This window comes from Rhinolophus sinicus, linkage group LG03 (assembly GCF_036562045.2).
Source record: "Rhinolophus sinicus isolate RSC01 linkage group LG03, ASM3656204v1, whole genome shotgun sequence".
NCBI lineage: Eukaryota > Metazoa > Chordata > Mammalia > Chiroptera > Rhinolophidae > Rhinolophus > Rhinolophus sinicus.
In genome coordinates, this window is record NC_133753.1 from 50,634,776 (window position 1) to 50,652,047 (window position 17,272).

General features: G+C 47.7%; 1 protein-coding gene across 1 annotated transcript in view; it reads left to right on the forward strand.

The window, feature by feature from the left end:
• The window catches only part of MYO1E (myosin IE), a 190,614-nt gene extending 173,342 nt beyond the window's left edge, over nt 1–17,272 (forward strand). The window contains exons 27-28 of the mRNA XM_019732308.2: nt 7,268–7,437; nt 16,170–17,272. Coding sequence (XP_019587867.1) covers nt 7,268–7,437; nt 16,170–16,246 — 247 coding nt within the window. The 3' untranslated portion in view covers nt 16,247–17,272. The remainder of the gene's footprint in view (nt 1–7,267; nt 7,438–16,169) is intronic.

Sequence of the window (17,272 nt, forward strand, 5' to 3'; positions counted from 1 at the left end):
TTTTCAAGGGGCTTAAAATTTCCAACAAGTGTCCAATAGCAATATTTCTCAACCCCTAATCTGCAGGAGCAGGAGCCGTATCCTGGCCCAGGCAGACACGAAGCTTAGGAATTCCTGGCATCCAGTCCCACATTTCCAGTAATGTTTATAGATTCAACCTTTTGGAACAGAGCATATTTTAAAGAGCCAATGAAACAAAATGTCATTATTTTCCTTAGAATTTCAAGGCATAAATTTCACATCTGCAGAACAAAGAAATGATATCTGAAAGCTTAATTCCAGCTGACCCTGGTACGGACCAGGTACGCCCGCTGCCCCAGAGGTGTGGGGGCTGCAGAGACGTTTACCAAAGGTGGCCTGACGTGTGCAGTAGCATACAGTTCCTGGTTGCAGAGACTGGGTGTGAGTCCCAGGCCATGTGTTTGTTCCTTCCTTGATTCGTTCATCGACTATTTACTGGGCCACACGCCTTCTCTGTGCCACATGCTGGCACAAGGGTCACTTCACTAATTACCAGCTGTGCTGCCTCACGTGTGTCGCTTCATCTTTCTACACCTTAGTGTCCTTACCTGTATAACAGGGCTAATAACTATAATTTTAAAGCCCACACCTCAGGATTTCTTGAAGTTTAAATAAGGGCTTTGTAAACTGTAAGACACTGCAACTTGAAAGTTTACTTGTATTTGTTTTATTATTGTTATTCATGTGCTTTGGTCTTGCAGGGAAATATTAATGTTCTACCAGGATTGAAAAGTGGGTGTCCTGTGGCCCAGTGGCTTTCCTGTCATGCACTGCAATCTCTGACATGCATAGCTCTGGACTCCATGAGGGTCTAAGCTTGGGTATTGCTGGCTTTAACAGGGGGACAGGCAGCCTGTGGAAGCCAAGACAAGGGGACCAGTCAGGGAGACACCTTCCCCCACAGCACATACACTGTGTCACACACGTGTAAACGCTATGCTGCTCTCCGTGGGCACAGAGCAACAGCAGAACAGAGAGTTGTGTGGTAATACTGCAAGAGACATTAGCTGCTTTTGGACGATGTAAGTAAAGTCCCAAACTCCTTCTGCCGCTGTACTATTCTGGTCTTTGTCTAGTTAAACAGCCTTTGCTCCAGTCACCGGAACAACTCATCCCTTAGAAAGTAGCGGGCATTCCCAGGAGAGAGCGAACAAACAAACCCTCACTTTAGAGCGTTTCGTTGTCATTGATGTCATTTGGGGTTTTGTTTTCTTGTGGGCTCTTGGCATCTTGTGAGATGGGGCAGCTGTCCATGAGGGTCCAAATGTCGGCCGGCAGCTGGAGGTCTCAGGGCGAAGGTACCACTTGGTCTCCCCCGCCATGAAAACAGGATTTCTCCAGCAGTGCAGGTTTTCACAACGCAACACAGATGTAACGTGCTTCATCACTCAGGAAACTGTGGTATGGGCTATAATGTGTTTGCATTTGAGGTCTAATGCCCTACTCATAAAAAGACCTGCTGTAAAAGCAAATTACTGTAGCTCAGCTCCTTCGTGTAATTGTTTCCTTAATGGGGAATAGACACAATGAAGAGGTCAGTGTGTACAAATTACCCCGAAATCGTGGGTCAAGTAGTAATAGGAAAGCGACATTACATGGTGCCACAGTTCCATAGAATAAAACACTGGATTTGCTCAATGAGGTGGAGTTTTATAATTACATGCTAATATATATAAAGTGAATTTTTGTTATTGACATGACAACAGGAAAAATAATTGTGTTGTTGTGAGTCTGAAATTCTTGCTCCAACTCCCATTATCCCAATGAAATCATGGCTTTTATAACACAATTTTCAATCATGTCGGGTTTATTGGGAATGCAAATATACAATCCCAGAGGTACCAGAATTATCTAACTCCTGCATCTCCATTACAAAACAATCGAGGCTGTGTTGCTTTTTGTCACTTCTGGAGTTACCTCGAGGGTTGCGTGGGAACAGGGGCGTGCTGGTGAATGGCTGGCTCTCGGGGGTTAAAAAAGCCTGAGCTGTAGTACTTTCCAGTTTTTACTCTCACTACGGCTGATTTCGTGCTGCCGGCGTGACGACCACCGGTCTCAGAGTTACCAAGTCCTGCACAGCCAGCCACACACCGTTACGCAGGCTGCCACCCGACGTAAGCGACGGACATTAATAACTTCAAGAGCATCCATAGAAGTAAAATGTAGTAAAATAATTAGAGGTTGAGTTATGAGTAGTTATTGCCTTTGCTTTTAATATAATCAATAGTAAACATGTTTGATTTCATCTTTAACAATGACTGTTGAACAACTGACCAACAAAATTGCTGACAGCGTGACCTCTTGCTCATCACGTGCTGGACGGAGCCAGTTCCAGCTCCCTAGGTGCAAGGTTTTCTCCCTGGGTGCAAGTTGTTTGCTGTGTGAGAAAGACTGAATCCCTTCTTCACTGCATTGACCAGTTGGCTCGTGGCTATGGATGGAGGCCTCCGGGCACCTAAAAAGACCTTATTAATCACATCCTGGCAGCTTTGTAGAAAGCCGTTCTCTCTCCTCATTATTGATTACACAGGATCGCCACCTAGTGATGCAAAGGAGATTATCTGGGTTTAGGGCGAGCCCGTCTGACTTAGAGCCTGGAAAATGGCTGTTCTCGCCGACTGTTTTCTCTGGTGATTTCCAGGTCCACGATATGGTGAAACATAGAAATAGTGATTACTTCCTGGGCATAGACTACCTGTGTTCTGTGGCACATCTGACAGTAGAGATTTTGTTGTGAGCACTCTGTAAAGCTCTCTTAGAATTAGAAAAAAGACCTGGGCCATCACCTGAATCCCCGTTTTTTAACAGATGAAGCCACTGATGCCTCAAGAGGTACATTGATGCCCCCACGTCATGTGCCAGCCGGTGGCAAAGCTGGGCCTCAAACCCAGTGCACTGACTCATAAGCCAGTGTCTCCTGCTGCAGACTGTCACTCCAGCAGAACGGTCAGATTGAGGCCACATAGAGTTCCTGGGCCTAGTGAGCACACACAGGTGAGGCCTTACCCCTGCGGAGCCTACTGTCCTAATAGGGAGTCAGCCAATAGTGACACAAGTCCCTGTACCATTACACTGATCCCCTGCTCCGAGCAGGCGTGGGCTACCAGAGAATGTGATTAACAGCACAGGTTGGAGGGTGGGGACAGGCCAGGGGAGCATTGCCAGACCGAGGGGCCAGAAAAGTCAGTGTGGCTGGAGCTCTGGGAACCTTATGCGTATGCCATCCTGCCATCCAATGATGAAACCAGCAGGAAATCCCAGGACCCTGCATTCGTCATTTCACAGGAGTTTTGTAAGGTTAAAATGAAGCAACCTCTGTGAAAATGCCTCGCACGTGCCTTGCCCAGAGCAGGCAGAGAACCAGGCGAGTTTACCTATATTTCATACAGGTACAGGCAGGGGTTCCCAGATGACATCCATGTGTGGACACTCGCAAGAAGAGTGGAGGCCTGCTCAGGTGTGAGCATGAGGCAGGAAGGACTGGCCAGTGAACAGGAGGGCTTTGCTGTAACTGGCTCTCTTTGGGAAGGTGCTGCCTTAACTGGAGCAGTTATACCGCATCCTGGTCACAGAGAACATTTAAACAGGAAAGAGCCAGACATGGTGATCTCAGGGTTGCTCACACATACCCTTTCCCAATGCAAAATGCAGAGCTGTTTCCGCCTCCACATCCATTTCCCATCAAAGACAGGCTGCCAGTCCACACTCATCCCCAGCAATAGCACCACCTCAAAGCTGACTGGACTCTCCTTCCTCCCAACTGTGGAGCGCTTCGAACCCCATTCAGGCAACTGATAAATGTCCAAGTGACTTTACATTGCCCGCATGGTACCCATTTTCCAGGTCCAGAGATAATCAAAGTGACTGTTGCCGGGGGTTTACCCAGGAACCCAAATTCCCCAGTAATCCCTGAGGTTTTCCTTTGATTGGTTTCACTTTGCCTTTCCTGAGGAAGTAGCCTCTGATGCCTTGGGATCGAAAACCACACAATGGCTGTGTTCACACAGATTTCTCAGCAGTCCTCCTCACGTCCATCTGCCCCTCTCTGCCCGGTTACCTGGACACCCAGTGGCTGCTTGCGTACAGCCTGGCCAAGGTCACTCGCTTTCAGCAATGTACTGCAAAGCCCCAAAATTTACTTGAGATTTTAAAAAATCAACTCTAAAGTACAATTCCACAGTTTTTGGTATAGTCGCAGAGTTGTGCAGCCATCCTCATAATCTAATTGTGGAACATTTTCATCATCCCAGAAAGAAGCCTTCCCATTGGCTGTCATCACTCCAACCCCCAACCCCAGCCCTAGGCAACCACACTAATTTACTTTCTATCAATATAGATTAGCCTTTTCTGGACATTTCATATAAACAGAATCATCCTTTTGTTAAATTTACTCCTAAGCATTATATTCTTTTTTATGTCTTGTAAATGGAATTGTTTTCTCAGTTTCGTTTTTGGATTGTTTATTGCTAATACATAGAGATAGAGCTGACTTTTACATATTGATCGTGTATTCTATAATCTTGCTGAACTTGTTTTTAATTCTAATAGTCTTTTAGTGTGTTCCTTAGGATTTTCTATGTGCAAATCATCTCCTCTACAAATAGAGGTATTTTCACTTCTTTTCCAATCTGTGTGTCTTTTATTCTTCTTGACTGATTGCTCTGGCGGGAGCTGACATCCTGTTTTGTTCCTGATCTTAGGGGGAGAGCAGTGTCTTTCACCTGCAAATATGATGTGAGTGAGGAGTGTATGGACAGTGGGTCCTAACTCCAACCAGGCCTCAGGGACTTCCCATGAAGAAAGGTGGGAAGGTGCCAGTGTGGCCTGTGGCAAGACGTGAGGCTGAGGGCGAGCGGGACTCACGCCAGTCAGGGACTTTGTTGGCCCCATGAAGAGTCTGGGTCCAGTTCCCAAGAGCAGAAGGACTCTCAGTAGGGGAGTGAGGTGAACGAATACACGCTGAGCTGGGGTGGTGTTCAGGGGCCCAAGAAGGAAGCAGCCAGCAGGGAAGACATGGAGGAGGAGGAACCGACAGGGCGTGGTCAACGGGAGGCGATGGGCAGAGGCACATGGAGGAGTGACTTCTGGGATGGCTGCAGGGAGAACATGCCTACCTTTCAGGGGTCATCCGTCTTTATCTCCACGGAGAAGCCCGCCTTCCTCAGGGGACTACACCTAAATGCTAGTACTCTTGGGTTCCAGATACTTCATCAACTTGTACTAATGGTGGAAGGTTTTTTCCCCCTGGGGATAAGATGCTAAATCTCCATCTATGAGTACTTAATGAGTATGTGTGTGTGTCTGTGTCTGTGTGTGTACACGTGTGTGTGTGTGCGTACACGCACGCCTAAGTGCCTTCCCAATCCTCCCTGGATCTACCAGGCTGGACGCTCTCCTCCTTCCCAGGGTGTTCTAATGCACACCCCACCCTCCACCCCATTCCCTGTTGCTGGGAAATCAGCTGACTGCTGGTATTCAGGCTAATGGCTCTTATTAACCAAATGCTGACATCCCTAATCTATAGGTTGCTTAATTAAAAGCTTGCTTGCCCAGTCAGCTTTCAGGGAAGTGAGCATTTGTCCAGCAGGGATTGGGGATTTCCAATAGACAGGGAGGAAACGATGTCACGCTAACGATCTATAAGACGTGGTGGGGGTGGGCTCGTGCAGACGGGGGTTGACCTGAGAAGACTGGAGCCTGAGTAACCTAGGGGCTTGCTCCCTCCCACACAGGGAGCTGCAGGCAGCACCCAAAGAACCCCACCTCTTCCAGGAACAGTCCTGCCACCGAGCTGACAGCCAGTGCCCCTGTTTCCCCCAAGCCACCTCTCATGATCCGAATTACTTATCAGCACCCAATTAGCATCTGCTATCACAGGACTTCAGCAAAGACAGTGGGGCTCTGGCCTCCTGAGAGCACAACTCAAAGCCAGGTGTGCTTTTTCCTTCCAGAACTCAGGGCCATGGAGAGACCTTCCCCTTGCCGCCTTCCTCCCACAGGTGTTAGGTGTTAACAGACCCCCCCAGACCTAACAGCCAGCTCTATGTTGAGTTCAGCCCAACCCCTCTTAGAAGAAATCTGAAGCATAGGTTTCTTTTGTAAGCAGATGAAAGTAGGCTTTCCTTTGGTTTGGCCTTAAGCAAAGTGGGGGGTGGGGGGACGTGGGGAGGGAGAATGTTTTCTATATTTCCATTTCCTGTTATTTTATGAACATATTTAATAAATAGTTGTTTCAGATCTCTTTAAAAATCTCCCTAAATAGGAGCAAGCTATAGTTATATGCCTTTGAGACAATGTATGAATGGTGACTGGAGGCAGGACAGTGTGTAGAAAGAATACATTGAAAGCTAGAACAGCTGGATTAGGGTCCTAGGGCTGGAGACACTTTGGGTGATCGCCACCAGGGGAGGAGGTGCTACGGGCCTCCTAAGGGTAAAGGCCGGGGGGGTTGCTAAACCGCCTGTAGTGCGTAGCTTAGCCCCCCCACAATGAAGAAGGATGTGGTCAAAATATTAGTAGTGCTGGGTCAGCTCACAGACAAGAACATTCATTCACAGAAGCATTGTTTTGTAATAAAACGAATCATCCCAAATGACCTTTAACAGTGGACTGGGTAAGTAAATTATGTCATCCATGCAGTGGAACAGTATAAAGCAATGAGGGTGAATAACTACAATTCCATGCATCAACAGGGTACACCTCAAAAATGGAGCGAGTGGTAGAATATGATTCCTTTTGCAGTTAAAAAAGGCAAACTGCGTGTATCATTTATAGGGAGACTTGTGTGTGTGGTAAAACTACAAAGAAACGCAGAATTGTTCATCGAGTGTGTAGTTCATTCTGGGAGGGATTACGGCTGAGGAGAGGCACCTGCAGGCTTCTAGGGCACCGCCCAAAGTTCCTCTAAGGTTGGGGGAGGGGGTAGGTTCATGACTATTTGTTTTACTTTCGTTTAGGTGTATAAATATGCTTTATAAACTTTTGTATGAATATGTATGTTTTCCACAATATGCTGAGGACACAATAGCCTCTAATGGTTATTTAGAGCTAATTATGTACTTTTGCACTGACCTTGTCAGGGAGGGTATTTTGTTCTCAAAGTTGAGGGAGCGACATATGCTTCTAAGGATGGAGCTAGATTTGAACTTGAGCAGGCTAGTGCTGGCCCCATGGTCCAAACCACCACACTGTCCTGTGCCACCTCCTGTCGGGTGCCATCTCCCACCTGCCTCCTCTCTCTCCACAGGGTCCGGAGACAAACTACCAGTCGGCCTCCCCCAGCAGGGGGCAGACCCAAGCCCCAGCCCAAGCCTAAGCCTCAGGTGCCACAGTGCAAGGCTCTGTATGCCTACGATGCTCAGGACACAGATGAACTCAGCTTCAATGCCAATGACATTATCGATATAATCAAAGAAGGTAAGTACAAGGCTGGCTGGCCGGGTGGTTGGTTTGGGGCAGCTTCCCAGAGAGCATGCGGACATATGGCTGTAAAACCTAGTTTAACCATGAAGGGAATTTATGGGCTCCTCTACCGGAAACTTGCAGAAGTAGGCCAGATTTCAGGCGCAGTTTGATCAAGATGCCACTTTCATTTTTATAATGCTTATTCCAGCTCTGCCCTCTTTGTAGCTGCTGTCATGCAGGGTGTCATGCGGGGTGTCAGCTCCCGCTCCCCACATAAGAACGCAGGATATAGTGAGGCGAAAAAGGAACACCCACGGAGCCATAGATACGGGAGTCAGGCCACTCTACTCTCACTGGCGGCTGGGTTGGAGACACAGGAAGTAGGAGCCACACAATTCTCAACCCTCACTGCACACTTGCAGGTTCAGCCACCACCTTCTTGCTAGGGCCCCATTTTCTGCTAGCATAGCCACAGCAGTTATATTAGTGGCCAATGGCTCACTGGTTACAGCTGACGGCCAACTAGCCACAGCTGATGGCCATTTACTACCTGAGCCAGCACCTTTCTACATGAGGCCGAGAGCCTAGAAACTGCTTTCTGGGGCTCTGTCCCCACACTCCACCACTACAGGCTCTCGCCTCATAATCTACGCGACAAGTATCTTCCGCGAGGGGCCCTGTGCGAGGAGCCTGGAGGTGAATGCAATATCCTGGACACAGCCAGGCTCTCTGGGCATAGCCAGGGTTTTTCAGGGCACCACCAGTACTTCTGGGCACAGCCAGACTTACTGGGCTTCTTAGGATACCACCAGTCTCCCCGGCACAGCCAGGGTTTTTCAGGGCACCACCAGTACTTCTGGGCACAGCCAGACTTACTGGGCTTCTTAGGATACCACCAGTCTCCCCGGCACAGCCAGGGCTCTCAGGGCACTGTCACTCTCTCTGGGCCTCTCAGGGTACCGTGCTGGAATAACAGCAGCTCACAGTCAAGGTGCTTACATATTCTCCATGGCGGCCAGTCAAAACACAAAAGCAAATATACCCCAGTTCCACTACATGGTGGTATGTTCCCAAGCAAACAGTCAAGCGGTCCATTAAATTAGGGATGGAGCCCATTCCCCATAGTCCACAGTCACTCGCCAGGGCTGTCCTGGGGGTGAGGGACGACCTTGACCTCACCCTCATCTCCCACGGAGGACTCAGCAAGCGTTTCCTCCTGGGACTACAAGCCCTGAATCCGGGCTGCCTCAGCAAGCACTTTCCAGCCCACAGGGCCGCAATGTCCTTTGCTTTCCCTGGCCTTTGCTGGTTGGGGAACCGTCCACGTCTTCCCACCCCTCCACGGGGTTCCAGCTCTCCGGCAGCTGCTCCTCCTCGTCTTCTTGAGACTGAGTGTTCATATGCACAAACTGCTTCACCAACCTACGGGGAGCTTTGGCTGGCACCGTACCATGCTTGCTGCGCCATTCGTCATGCAGAGCAGTCTGCAGAGTCTCTGCTCCCGCTCCCCACATAAGAACACAGGACACGGTGAGGCCAAAAAGGAACACCCACAGAGCCATAGGTAGGGGAGTCACACTACTATATTCTCTCTAGCGGCTGGGTTGGAGAAACAGGAAGGAGGAGCCACACAATTCGCAACCCTCACTGTGCTGCTTGCAGGTTCAGACACCATCTTCTTGCTAGGCCCCCATCTGCTGCTAGCATAGCCACAGCAGTTATATTAGTGGCCAATGGCTCACTGGTTACAGCTGACGACCAACTAGCCACAGCTGATGGCCATTTACTACCTGAGCCAGCACCTTTCTATGTGAGGCCAAGAGCCTAGAAACTGCTTTCTGGGGCTCTGTCCCCACACTCCACCACTACAGGCTCTCGCCTCACAATCTACGCGACAAGTGTCTTCCGCGAGGGGCCCTGTGCGACGAGCCTGGAGGTGAATGCAATATCCTGGGCACAGCCAGGCTCTCTGGGCACAGCCAGGGTTTCTCAGGGCACCACCAGTACTTCTGGGCACAGCCAGACTTCCTGGGATTCTTAGGGTACCACTAGTCTTCCCGGACACAGCCAGGGTTTCTCAGGGCACCACCAGTGCTTCTGGGCACAGCCAGACTTATTGTGCTTCTTAGTGTACCACCAGTCTCCCCGGGCACAGCCAGGGCTCTCAGGGCACTGCCACTCTCTCTGGGCCTCTCAGGGTACCCTGCTGGAACAACAGCGGCTCACAGTCAAGGTGCTTACATATTCTCGATGGCGGCCAGTCAAAACACAAAAGCAAATATCCCCCAGTTCCACTACATGGTGGTAAGTTCCCAAGCAAACAGTCAAGCGGTCCATTAAATTAGGGATGGAGCCCATTCCCCATAGTCCACAGTCACTCGCCAGGACTGTCCTGGGGGTGAGGGACGACCTTGACCTCACCCTCATCTCCCACGGAGGACTCAGCAAGCGTTTCCTCCTGGGACAAGTCCTGCATCCCGGCTGCCTCAGCAGCACTTTCCAGCCCACAGGGCCGCAATGGCCTTTGCTTTCTCCGGCCTTTGCTGGTTGGGGAACCGTCCACATCTTCCCACCCTTCCACGGGGGTCCAGCTCTCGGGCAGCTGCTCCTCCTCATCTTCTTGAGACTGAGTGTTCATATGCATAAACTGCTTCACCAACCTTCGGGGAGCTTTGGCTGGCACCGTACCCTGCTCGCTGTGCCATTTGTCATGCAGGGCGGCCTGCGGGGTCTCTGGTCCCGCTCCCCACATAAGAACACAAGACACGGTGAGGCCAAAAAGAACACCCACGGAGCCATGAATGGGGGGTTAATACCATAATATTCTCGCTGGCGGCTGGGTTGGAGAAACAGGAAGCAAGAGCCACACAACTCGCAACCCTCACTGCGCTGCTTGCAGGTTCAGCCACCATCTTCTTGCTAGGCCCCCATTTTCTGCTAGCATAGCCACAGCAGTTATATTAGTGGCCAATGGCTCACTGGTTACAGCTGTCAGCCAACTAGCCACAGCTGATGGCCATTTACTACCTGAGCCAGCACCTTTCTATGTGAGGCCAAGAGCCTAGAAACTGCTTTCTGGGGCTCTGTCCCCACACTCCACCACTACAGGCTCTCGCCTCACAATCTACGCGACAAGTGTCTTCCGCGAGGGGCCCTGTGCGACGAGCCTGGAGGTGAATGCAATATCCTGGGCACAGCCAGGCTCTCTGGGCACAGCCAGGGTTTCTCAGGGCACCACCAGTGCTTCTGGGCACAGCCAGACTTATTGTGCTTCTTAGTGTACCACCAGTCTCCCCGGGCACAGCCAGGGCTCTCAGGGCACTGCCACTCTCTCTGGGCCTCTCAGGGTACCGTGCTGGAATAACAGCAGCTCACAGTCAAGGTGCTTACATATTCTCCATGGCGGCCGGTCAAAACACAAAAGCAAATATACCCCAGTTTCACTACATGGTGGTATGTTCCAAGCAAACAGTCAAGCGGTCCATTAAATTAGGGATGGAGCCCATTCCCCATAGTCCACAGTCACTCGCCAGGGCTGTCCTGGGGGTGAGGGACGACCTTGACCTCACCCTCATCTCCCACGGAGGACTCAGCAAGTGTTTCCTCCTGGGACAAGTCCTGCATCCCGGCTGCCTCAGCAAGCACTTTCCAGCCCACAGGGCCGCAATGTCCTTTGCTTTCTCCGGCCTTTGCTGGTTGGGGAACCGTCCACATCTTCCCACCCCTCCACGGGGGTCCAGCTCTTGGGCAGCTGCTCCTCCTCATCTTCTTGAGACTGAGTGTTCATATGCATAAACTGCTTCACCAACCTTCGGGGAGCTTTGGCTGGCACCGTACCCTGCTCGCTGCGCCATTTGTCATGCAGGGCGGCCTGCGGGGTCTCTGGTCCCGCTCCCCACATAAGAACACAGGATGTGGTGAGGCCAAAAAGGAACACCCACGGAGCCATGAATGGGGGGTTAATACCATAATATTCTCTCTGGCGGCTGGGTTGGAGAAACAGGAAGCAGGAGCCACACAATTCGCAACCCTCACGGCGCCGCTTGCAGGTTCAGCCACCATCTTCTTGCTAGCCCCCATTTTCTGCTAGCGTAGCCACAGCAGTTATATTAGTGGCCAATGGCCCACTGGTTACAGCTGACGGCCAACTAGCCACAGCTGATGGCCATTTACTACCTGAGCCAGCACCTTTCTATGTGAGGCCGAGAGCCTGGAAACTGCTTTCTGGGGCTCTGCCCCCGTACTGCCCTCTCCTTTCTCAGGCTACTTTTCCTCCTGGTAGCAAAATGGCTGCATCAGTTCCCGACTAACAAATCAAACCACGTCTGAAATCTGTATCTCTGAGACTTCTTCTCTTAGCCATTGGACAGAAGTCTTAGTTTCACTTGGTTTGGACCACATTGGTCATGCACCCATCCCTGACCCAAGCTCTGTAGTAGCCAGACAAAGGTTATACCGCCCATTGTGGGTTAGACCTGGCAGGGACGGCCCTGGGAAATAGGAGTTAGGTCTATCCCACCCAAACTTCATGGCCTCCTCATAATGAAAGGGATGGAATGGAGGCTGGGGAAGTAACCTATAATACCCATTATAAAAGTGACCTGTGCTCTTGGCTGAATGCTTTATTCATTTGGTAGGGAAAATAAGTTAGCATATGATATATATATATATATATAATAAAACATTAGGGCTTATGGAAACAAAAAACAAGGATAAGTTCTGACTTAAGGTGTTATTAATAGAAAAGGCACAATGAAGCAAATGGCATTTGTGGTGACGGATGGGGAGAGAGACAGGCAGAGAGAGAAGACATGGAGCCTAGAAAGAGCAGCTCATTTTAGAGAAAAGAGCCAACACTCAACCACGGTACAGAATTCCCAAGGAGGTGAAGTGGGAGATGAGACGAAGCTAGGAGTGGCCTGGTCATAGAGGGCCCTGAAAGTCAGGCTCAAGAGAACTTGTAAGGACAGTGCAGAGTCTTCCAAGGTTTAGGAGCAGAGCAAGGACAACCTGGGTGAACAGTGGTCCTTGGCAAGTTTGGCTTTCAGGAAGAAGTGGCCAAGGACAGTTCTAGGAATTGTGCTTTTCACAAGTGTCTCATCACATGGGCTCACTCTGCCGAGAATTCCAGGTCCCTGGAACAACATCCCTCTAAATGGCCTCTGGGTGTTACTGTTATCTTTTTTAACCGTCTGGTTTTCCACAGTTTTTAATAGTCATTTAGTATCTCCCTTCAGAAGTACCGGGGTAAAAATAAGTGTTGAAATAGTAAAGACAAACAGGATTTTTGTGTTTTGTTCAGCAAAAATATTGGAAATGACCTAATATCCAGTAATAGGAATTTCTTAAATAAGTTTTGATATATCTGTCCAGTGAACTTCAATGCAAAAAAGTTTTCATTAAAGGTAATGATACAAAAGTACAGTATATTTATTGAAATGGAAAAAATGTTCCTGGGAAAAAGGAAAAATTAGTCTATGTACAAAATATAGACTATAAACTATAGTCTCATTTTTGTAAAAATATAAAATACATATGACTATATGCATGTGTGGGGGCAGAACCCCAGAAAGAAATTTCCAGGCTCTCGGCCTCACATAGACAGGTGCTGGCTCAGGTAGTAAATGGCCATCAACTGTGATTGCATGGCCATCAGCTGTGGCTAGTTGGCCGTCAGCTGTAACCAGTGAGCCATTGGCCACTAATATAACTGCTGTGGCTACGCTAGCAGAGAGAGGAGAAAGAATGGGGGCTAGCAAGAAGATGGTGGCTGCCTGGCAAGAGCGGATTGCAGAGAGGCGGATGCCGCCAGCGAGAATATAGTGGTATGACTGCCCTACCTATGGCTGCGTTGGTGTTCCTTTTTGGCCTCACCATATCCTGCATTCTTATGTGGGGAGCGGGAGCAGAGACCCCGCCGGGTCTCCCGCACGACAGCATGTATGTATATACATATATATGTTATAGAAAATGTTAAAATGGTCTCAAGTGTCAAATTTTAAGTATTACTCTCTTCATTTCTTAATATTTTCACATTTTTGTATTAAAACATGTATTAAAGAAATAACATATATTAAAAAAATAAAAATAACATGTATTGGGTAAAATTGAAACAATTATATATATGTATGTAAAATGCAGAGTCCTAGAAGTTATCAAAACATGTTATAAATTATCACTATAATTTAAAGTGTAGTGTGAGTGCAAGAATAAATACATAGACAAATGGGAAAGAATAGAATCCAGAAACAAACCCATCTGTATATAGTTATTTATTATATGATAAATTGTGGCATTTGAAATCAGGGGAAAGGATAGACAATTACTTTTTATTTTGAAAATAAAATAAAATTAGATATCTACCTCATACACAAAATAAATATTAGACGAATTAAAGATCTAAAAATATGTATCTAAATTCTAACAGTGTTAGCAGGAAGCCTAGAATTTTATATTAATCTGTGGTTAGGAAAAGCCTTCCTATGGATGACATCAAGCCCCCAAACCATACAGGATTTAACCTCATAAAAAGGCTAAATTAGAACCTTCTGTGGTGAATAGCACCAGGAGCAAAGTTAAATTATAGAAAACAGACGAGGAAAAAACGTTTTACGCACATAAATAGCTCCTCCACATGAATAATAAAACAGAGAATCCAGTCCCGAAGTGGACAAGGGCTACTGAGGCGATGCATAGCTGAGCGACCCCATCATCAGTGAATACAAAGCAAAACATTTCGCCTGCAACACCAGCAAAGATTAAAATATGATATAGCCACATTCCTTTATCCAAATAAGTTTCAGAAATCAGAGATGGGAGCTTTTAGGAAGTTAATAATGATGTGTATGTATATCATATATAAATAACACCTCTTGAAGGTTCCAGGGCAAGAGCCTAGATCAAAGTCAATATTTCTCCAGTGAAACACGAGCACTCACACGCCATGGAAAGTGGCAGCATAAAGAAACTCATGTCAGTTCGGGTAAAGTTCTCCCATCAAATGAGTTACAGAAAATTTTTGATTTTCAGAACATTCTGGGTTTTGTCATTGCAAATAAAGTGTGAACTATAATATCTGTGGTCAGTCAGGGAAATAGTTACCTTCTTTCACTTTTTCCTGCTGGAATAGACTTCTGGGGAGGAAATTTAATAGTATTTATCACAATATTTAAATCCCCATGTCAAAACAGTTACTTTGGGTTTATATTTAATCCCTTGCACCAAGATAAATCTCAAATAAATAAATACTGAAATGTATAAAATAAACATAAAAGCCCTATAAGTATGGGAGAGTTTATTTTTTAATAACATCAATGTGGGAAAGGATTTCTAAACGTGACATAAAACCAAGAAGCTGTAAAATAAGAGATCATTTGATTCAACTACTTAAGTATTAAGATATCGTAAAGAGTTAATAAAAATAGGAGGGCTATTTGCAACTCATATGACAAGGACCAACAACTGATAGAAAAATAGGTAAATGATATGAACAGGGAAATAGCTCATATATGCAGCTATAGACGAAAATATGGAAGCTGTCTATATACTGATATGAAATGATCTTTAGTATGCGTTATTGTGGTTTTAAAATGTAGAACATGCAATATGCACAGTATGCTATCATTTGCATACAAAGGGGGTCATTTTTAGAAATACTTGCCTTTATATACATGAAATAGCTCTAGAAGAAAGTATGAGAAATAGGTAACTTTGCTTGCCCTCAAAGAAGGGATCTGGGTGGCTATTTCCACTGGTTATCCTTTCGTACTTTTGAAAGTACATTTGAAAATATTTACCTATTTCAAAAAATAAACTATATTTTTCTTATAAAGGATAATAGAAGGTTCATATTCTTTGACCCAGGAACCTCTCCTATAGAACTACTTGCACATGGGCATAAAGATACGTGTATATATGTATGCACATTTATTGCATTAATAGTGAAAAATGGGGAACACATGTCCATCAGTAGGGGACTGGCTATATAAATTTTGGTATACAGTGCAGCTGTTTAAAAAATGAGATACAGACATGGAAAGGTTATATCTGTTAAGTACTGAAAAGCAAGGTGCAGAATAGTAAGACATAGAATGGCCCATTTCTGTTTAAAATGTGTGTGTGGTGGGGGGGTGTTTATGATCACAGAAGAAGGTCAGGAAGAATATGTACCGAATACTTATTAGTGTTGCAGGACTGGGATTAAGGTGGGAAGTGAGGATTATGAAGTGTTGCAGACTAGGCTCTCCCAGCGACACTCTGAGGGGGAGCTAGGAGTGTGAAAGGTGCAGTGGGGGAGTAGCCCTGTGAAAGAAACCGGGTGGAAGCACCACTGGGAGCCATCAGACCACAACACAACCGGACAGTCTGCCAGCCCAGCAGCTGCGCCAGAGCCAAGGTTGCTTGTTGAGGAGCCCGGAATGCATAGGCCCTGGCTCAGCATTAGCTGCAGCTGCTCCGGGAATGGCAGTCAGTCTCATCTCACAGGCTGGGCAGCCCTAAAAAGCTTGACAGTGGGAGTGTCAGCAACATCTCACACGTGGGCAGCAGGTTCTTCCCTGTGTGTCTGCTGTGGGGGAGGGGTTACTTTTTACCACAAACCTTTTTATTTAAAATAAAAGGAAATAAAGAACTTGGGTGGAGCCAAATCACTCTTGCCGGTGGGATGCACCATGGGCGCTGGGTGTTTGGCCCCGGGCAGAACAGCCTTGCACCCGTTCACGGTCGCCATCTCTGTCTCCCTGTAGATCCTTCCGGCTGGTGGACGGGCCGACTACGAGGCAAGCAGGGCCTGTTCCCCAACAACTACGTGACCAAGATTTGAGGTGCACAGAGACTCTGACACACGGGGTGAAGGAACTCCAGGCTCGGACAGGGGAGGGGACATTTGGAAGTTCTCCTTCTGATCCATAGCCAGCAATTGCTTCTCCGCGGCCTGGAGTTATTCTGGCATGTTCCCCATGGAGGACATTGAAAAGCTGGGTTGGGGAAAGAGAGTGTCACTCAATAAATGATCCTAAAAGGTAGCCTCTTCATATGAACCCAGGAGGGCAAAACAACCATCCACTAAGATTTATTTATTCTATTTAAACCTGGTGAGCGGACAGGCGAGGTCCACTCGGACCTTGTTGGCTCTATCAAAACAGTACCCCGCTTGCTCACCAGGCCCAGGGAAAGGCTGGAGCCGGCCGCTGACAAGTGCCTTTACTTGAAGAGCACATTTCTTTCATCCCTCTTTTCCTTACCTGACACATTCCTCTCTGCCACCTTCCCTCAGGGAGGACCCGCTCTCTGCAGGCTGGGCTTGGCGTGAGTGGGCACTTCCTGTGCAAATGCCAAGGTCCGGCATGGCCTGCTGAGCCCACGGCTGCAGAGGGGCGCTGGTTTACACTTGCCGGGACCATGAGGCTGCCGGGCTGAGCGGGGGCTGGGGCTGGGGCTGGGCTGTCGGCCCTGCTTCCTCTGGGTCTTCAGTTGGAATGTGGCTGGCCCATGTTGGTTTTGTGTTTCATGCTGTACCTATTACTAGAAGGGTCTCTTTTTCTCAAGCTGTACATTTATAAAAACAGATCATATACTGTATATATAAAAATCTCAAGAGGTAGAAACATGTATGAATGTACTAAGTAGTATTCCACTGTACTTATTCATAAGGTAGGTTTTATTACAAAACTCGCACCAGGTACTTACAAATGTGCACTACTCCTTTTCAACTATAGAATCAGTGTTACTGCTTTCTAGCTCAGTCCCCGCAAACCCTTCCAAACCCTTTCCCCACAGGTAATTTTCCTCTGATCCCCTCTGCGTCCCTCCCCCTCCCTCCTAAATAAATAAAGGAATCCGTGAACCA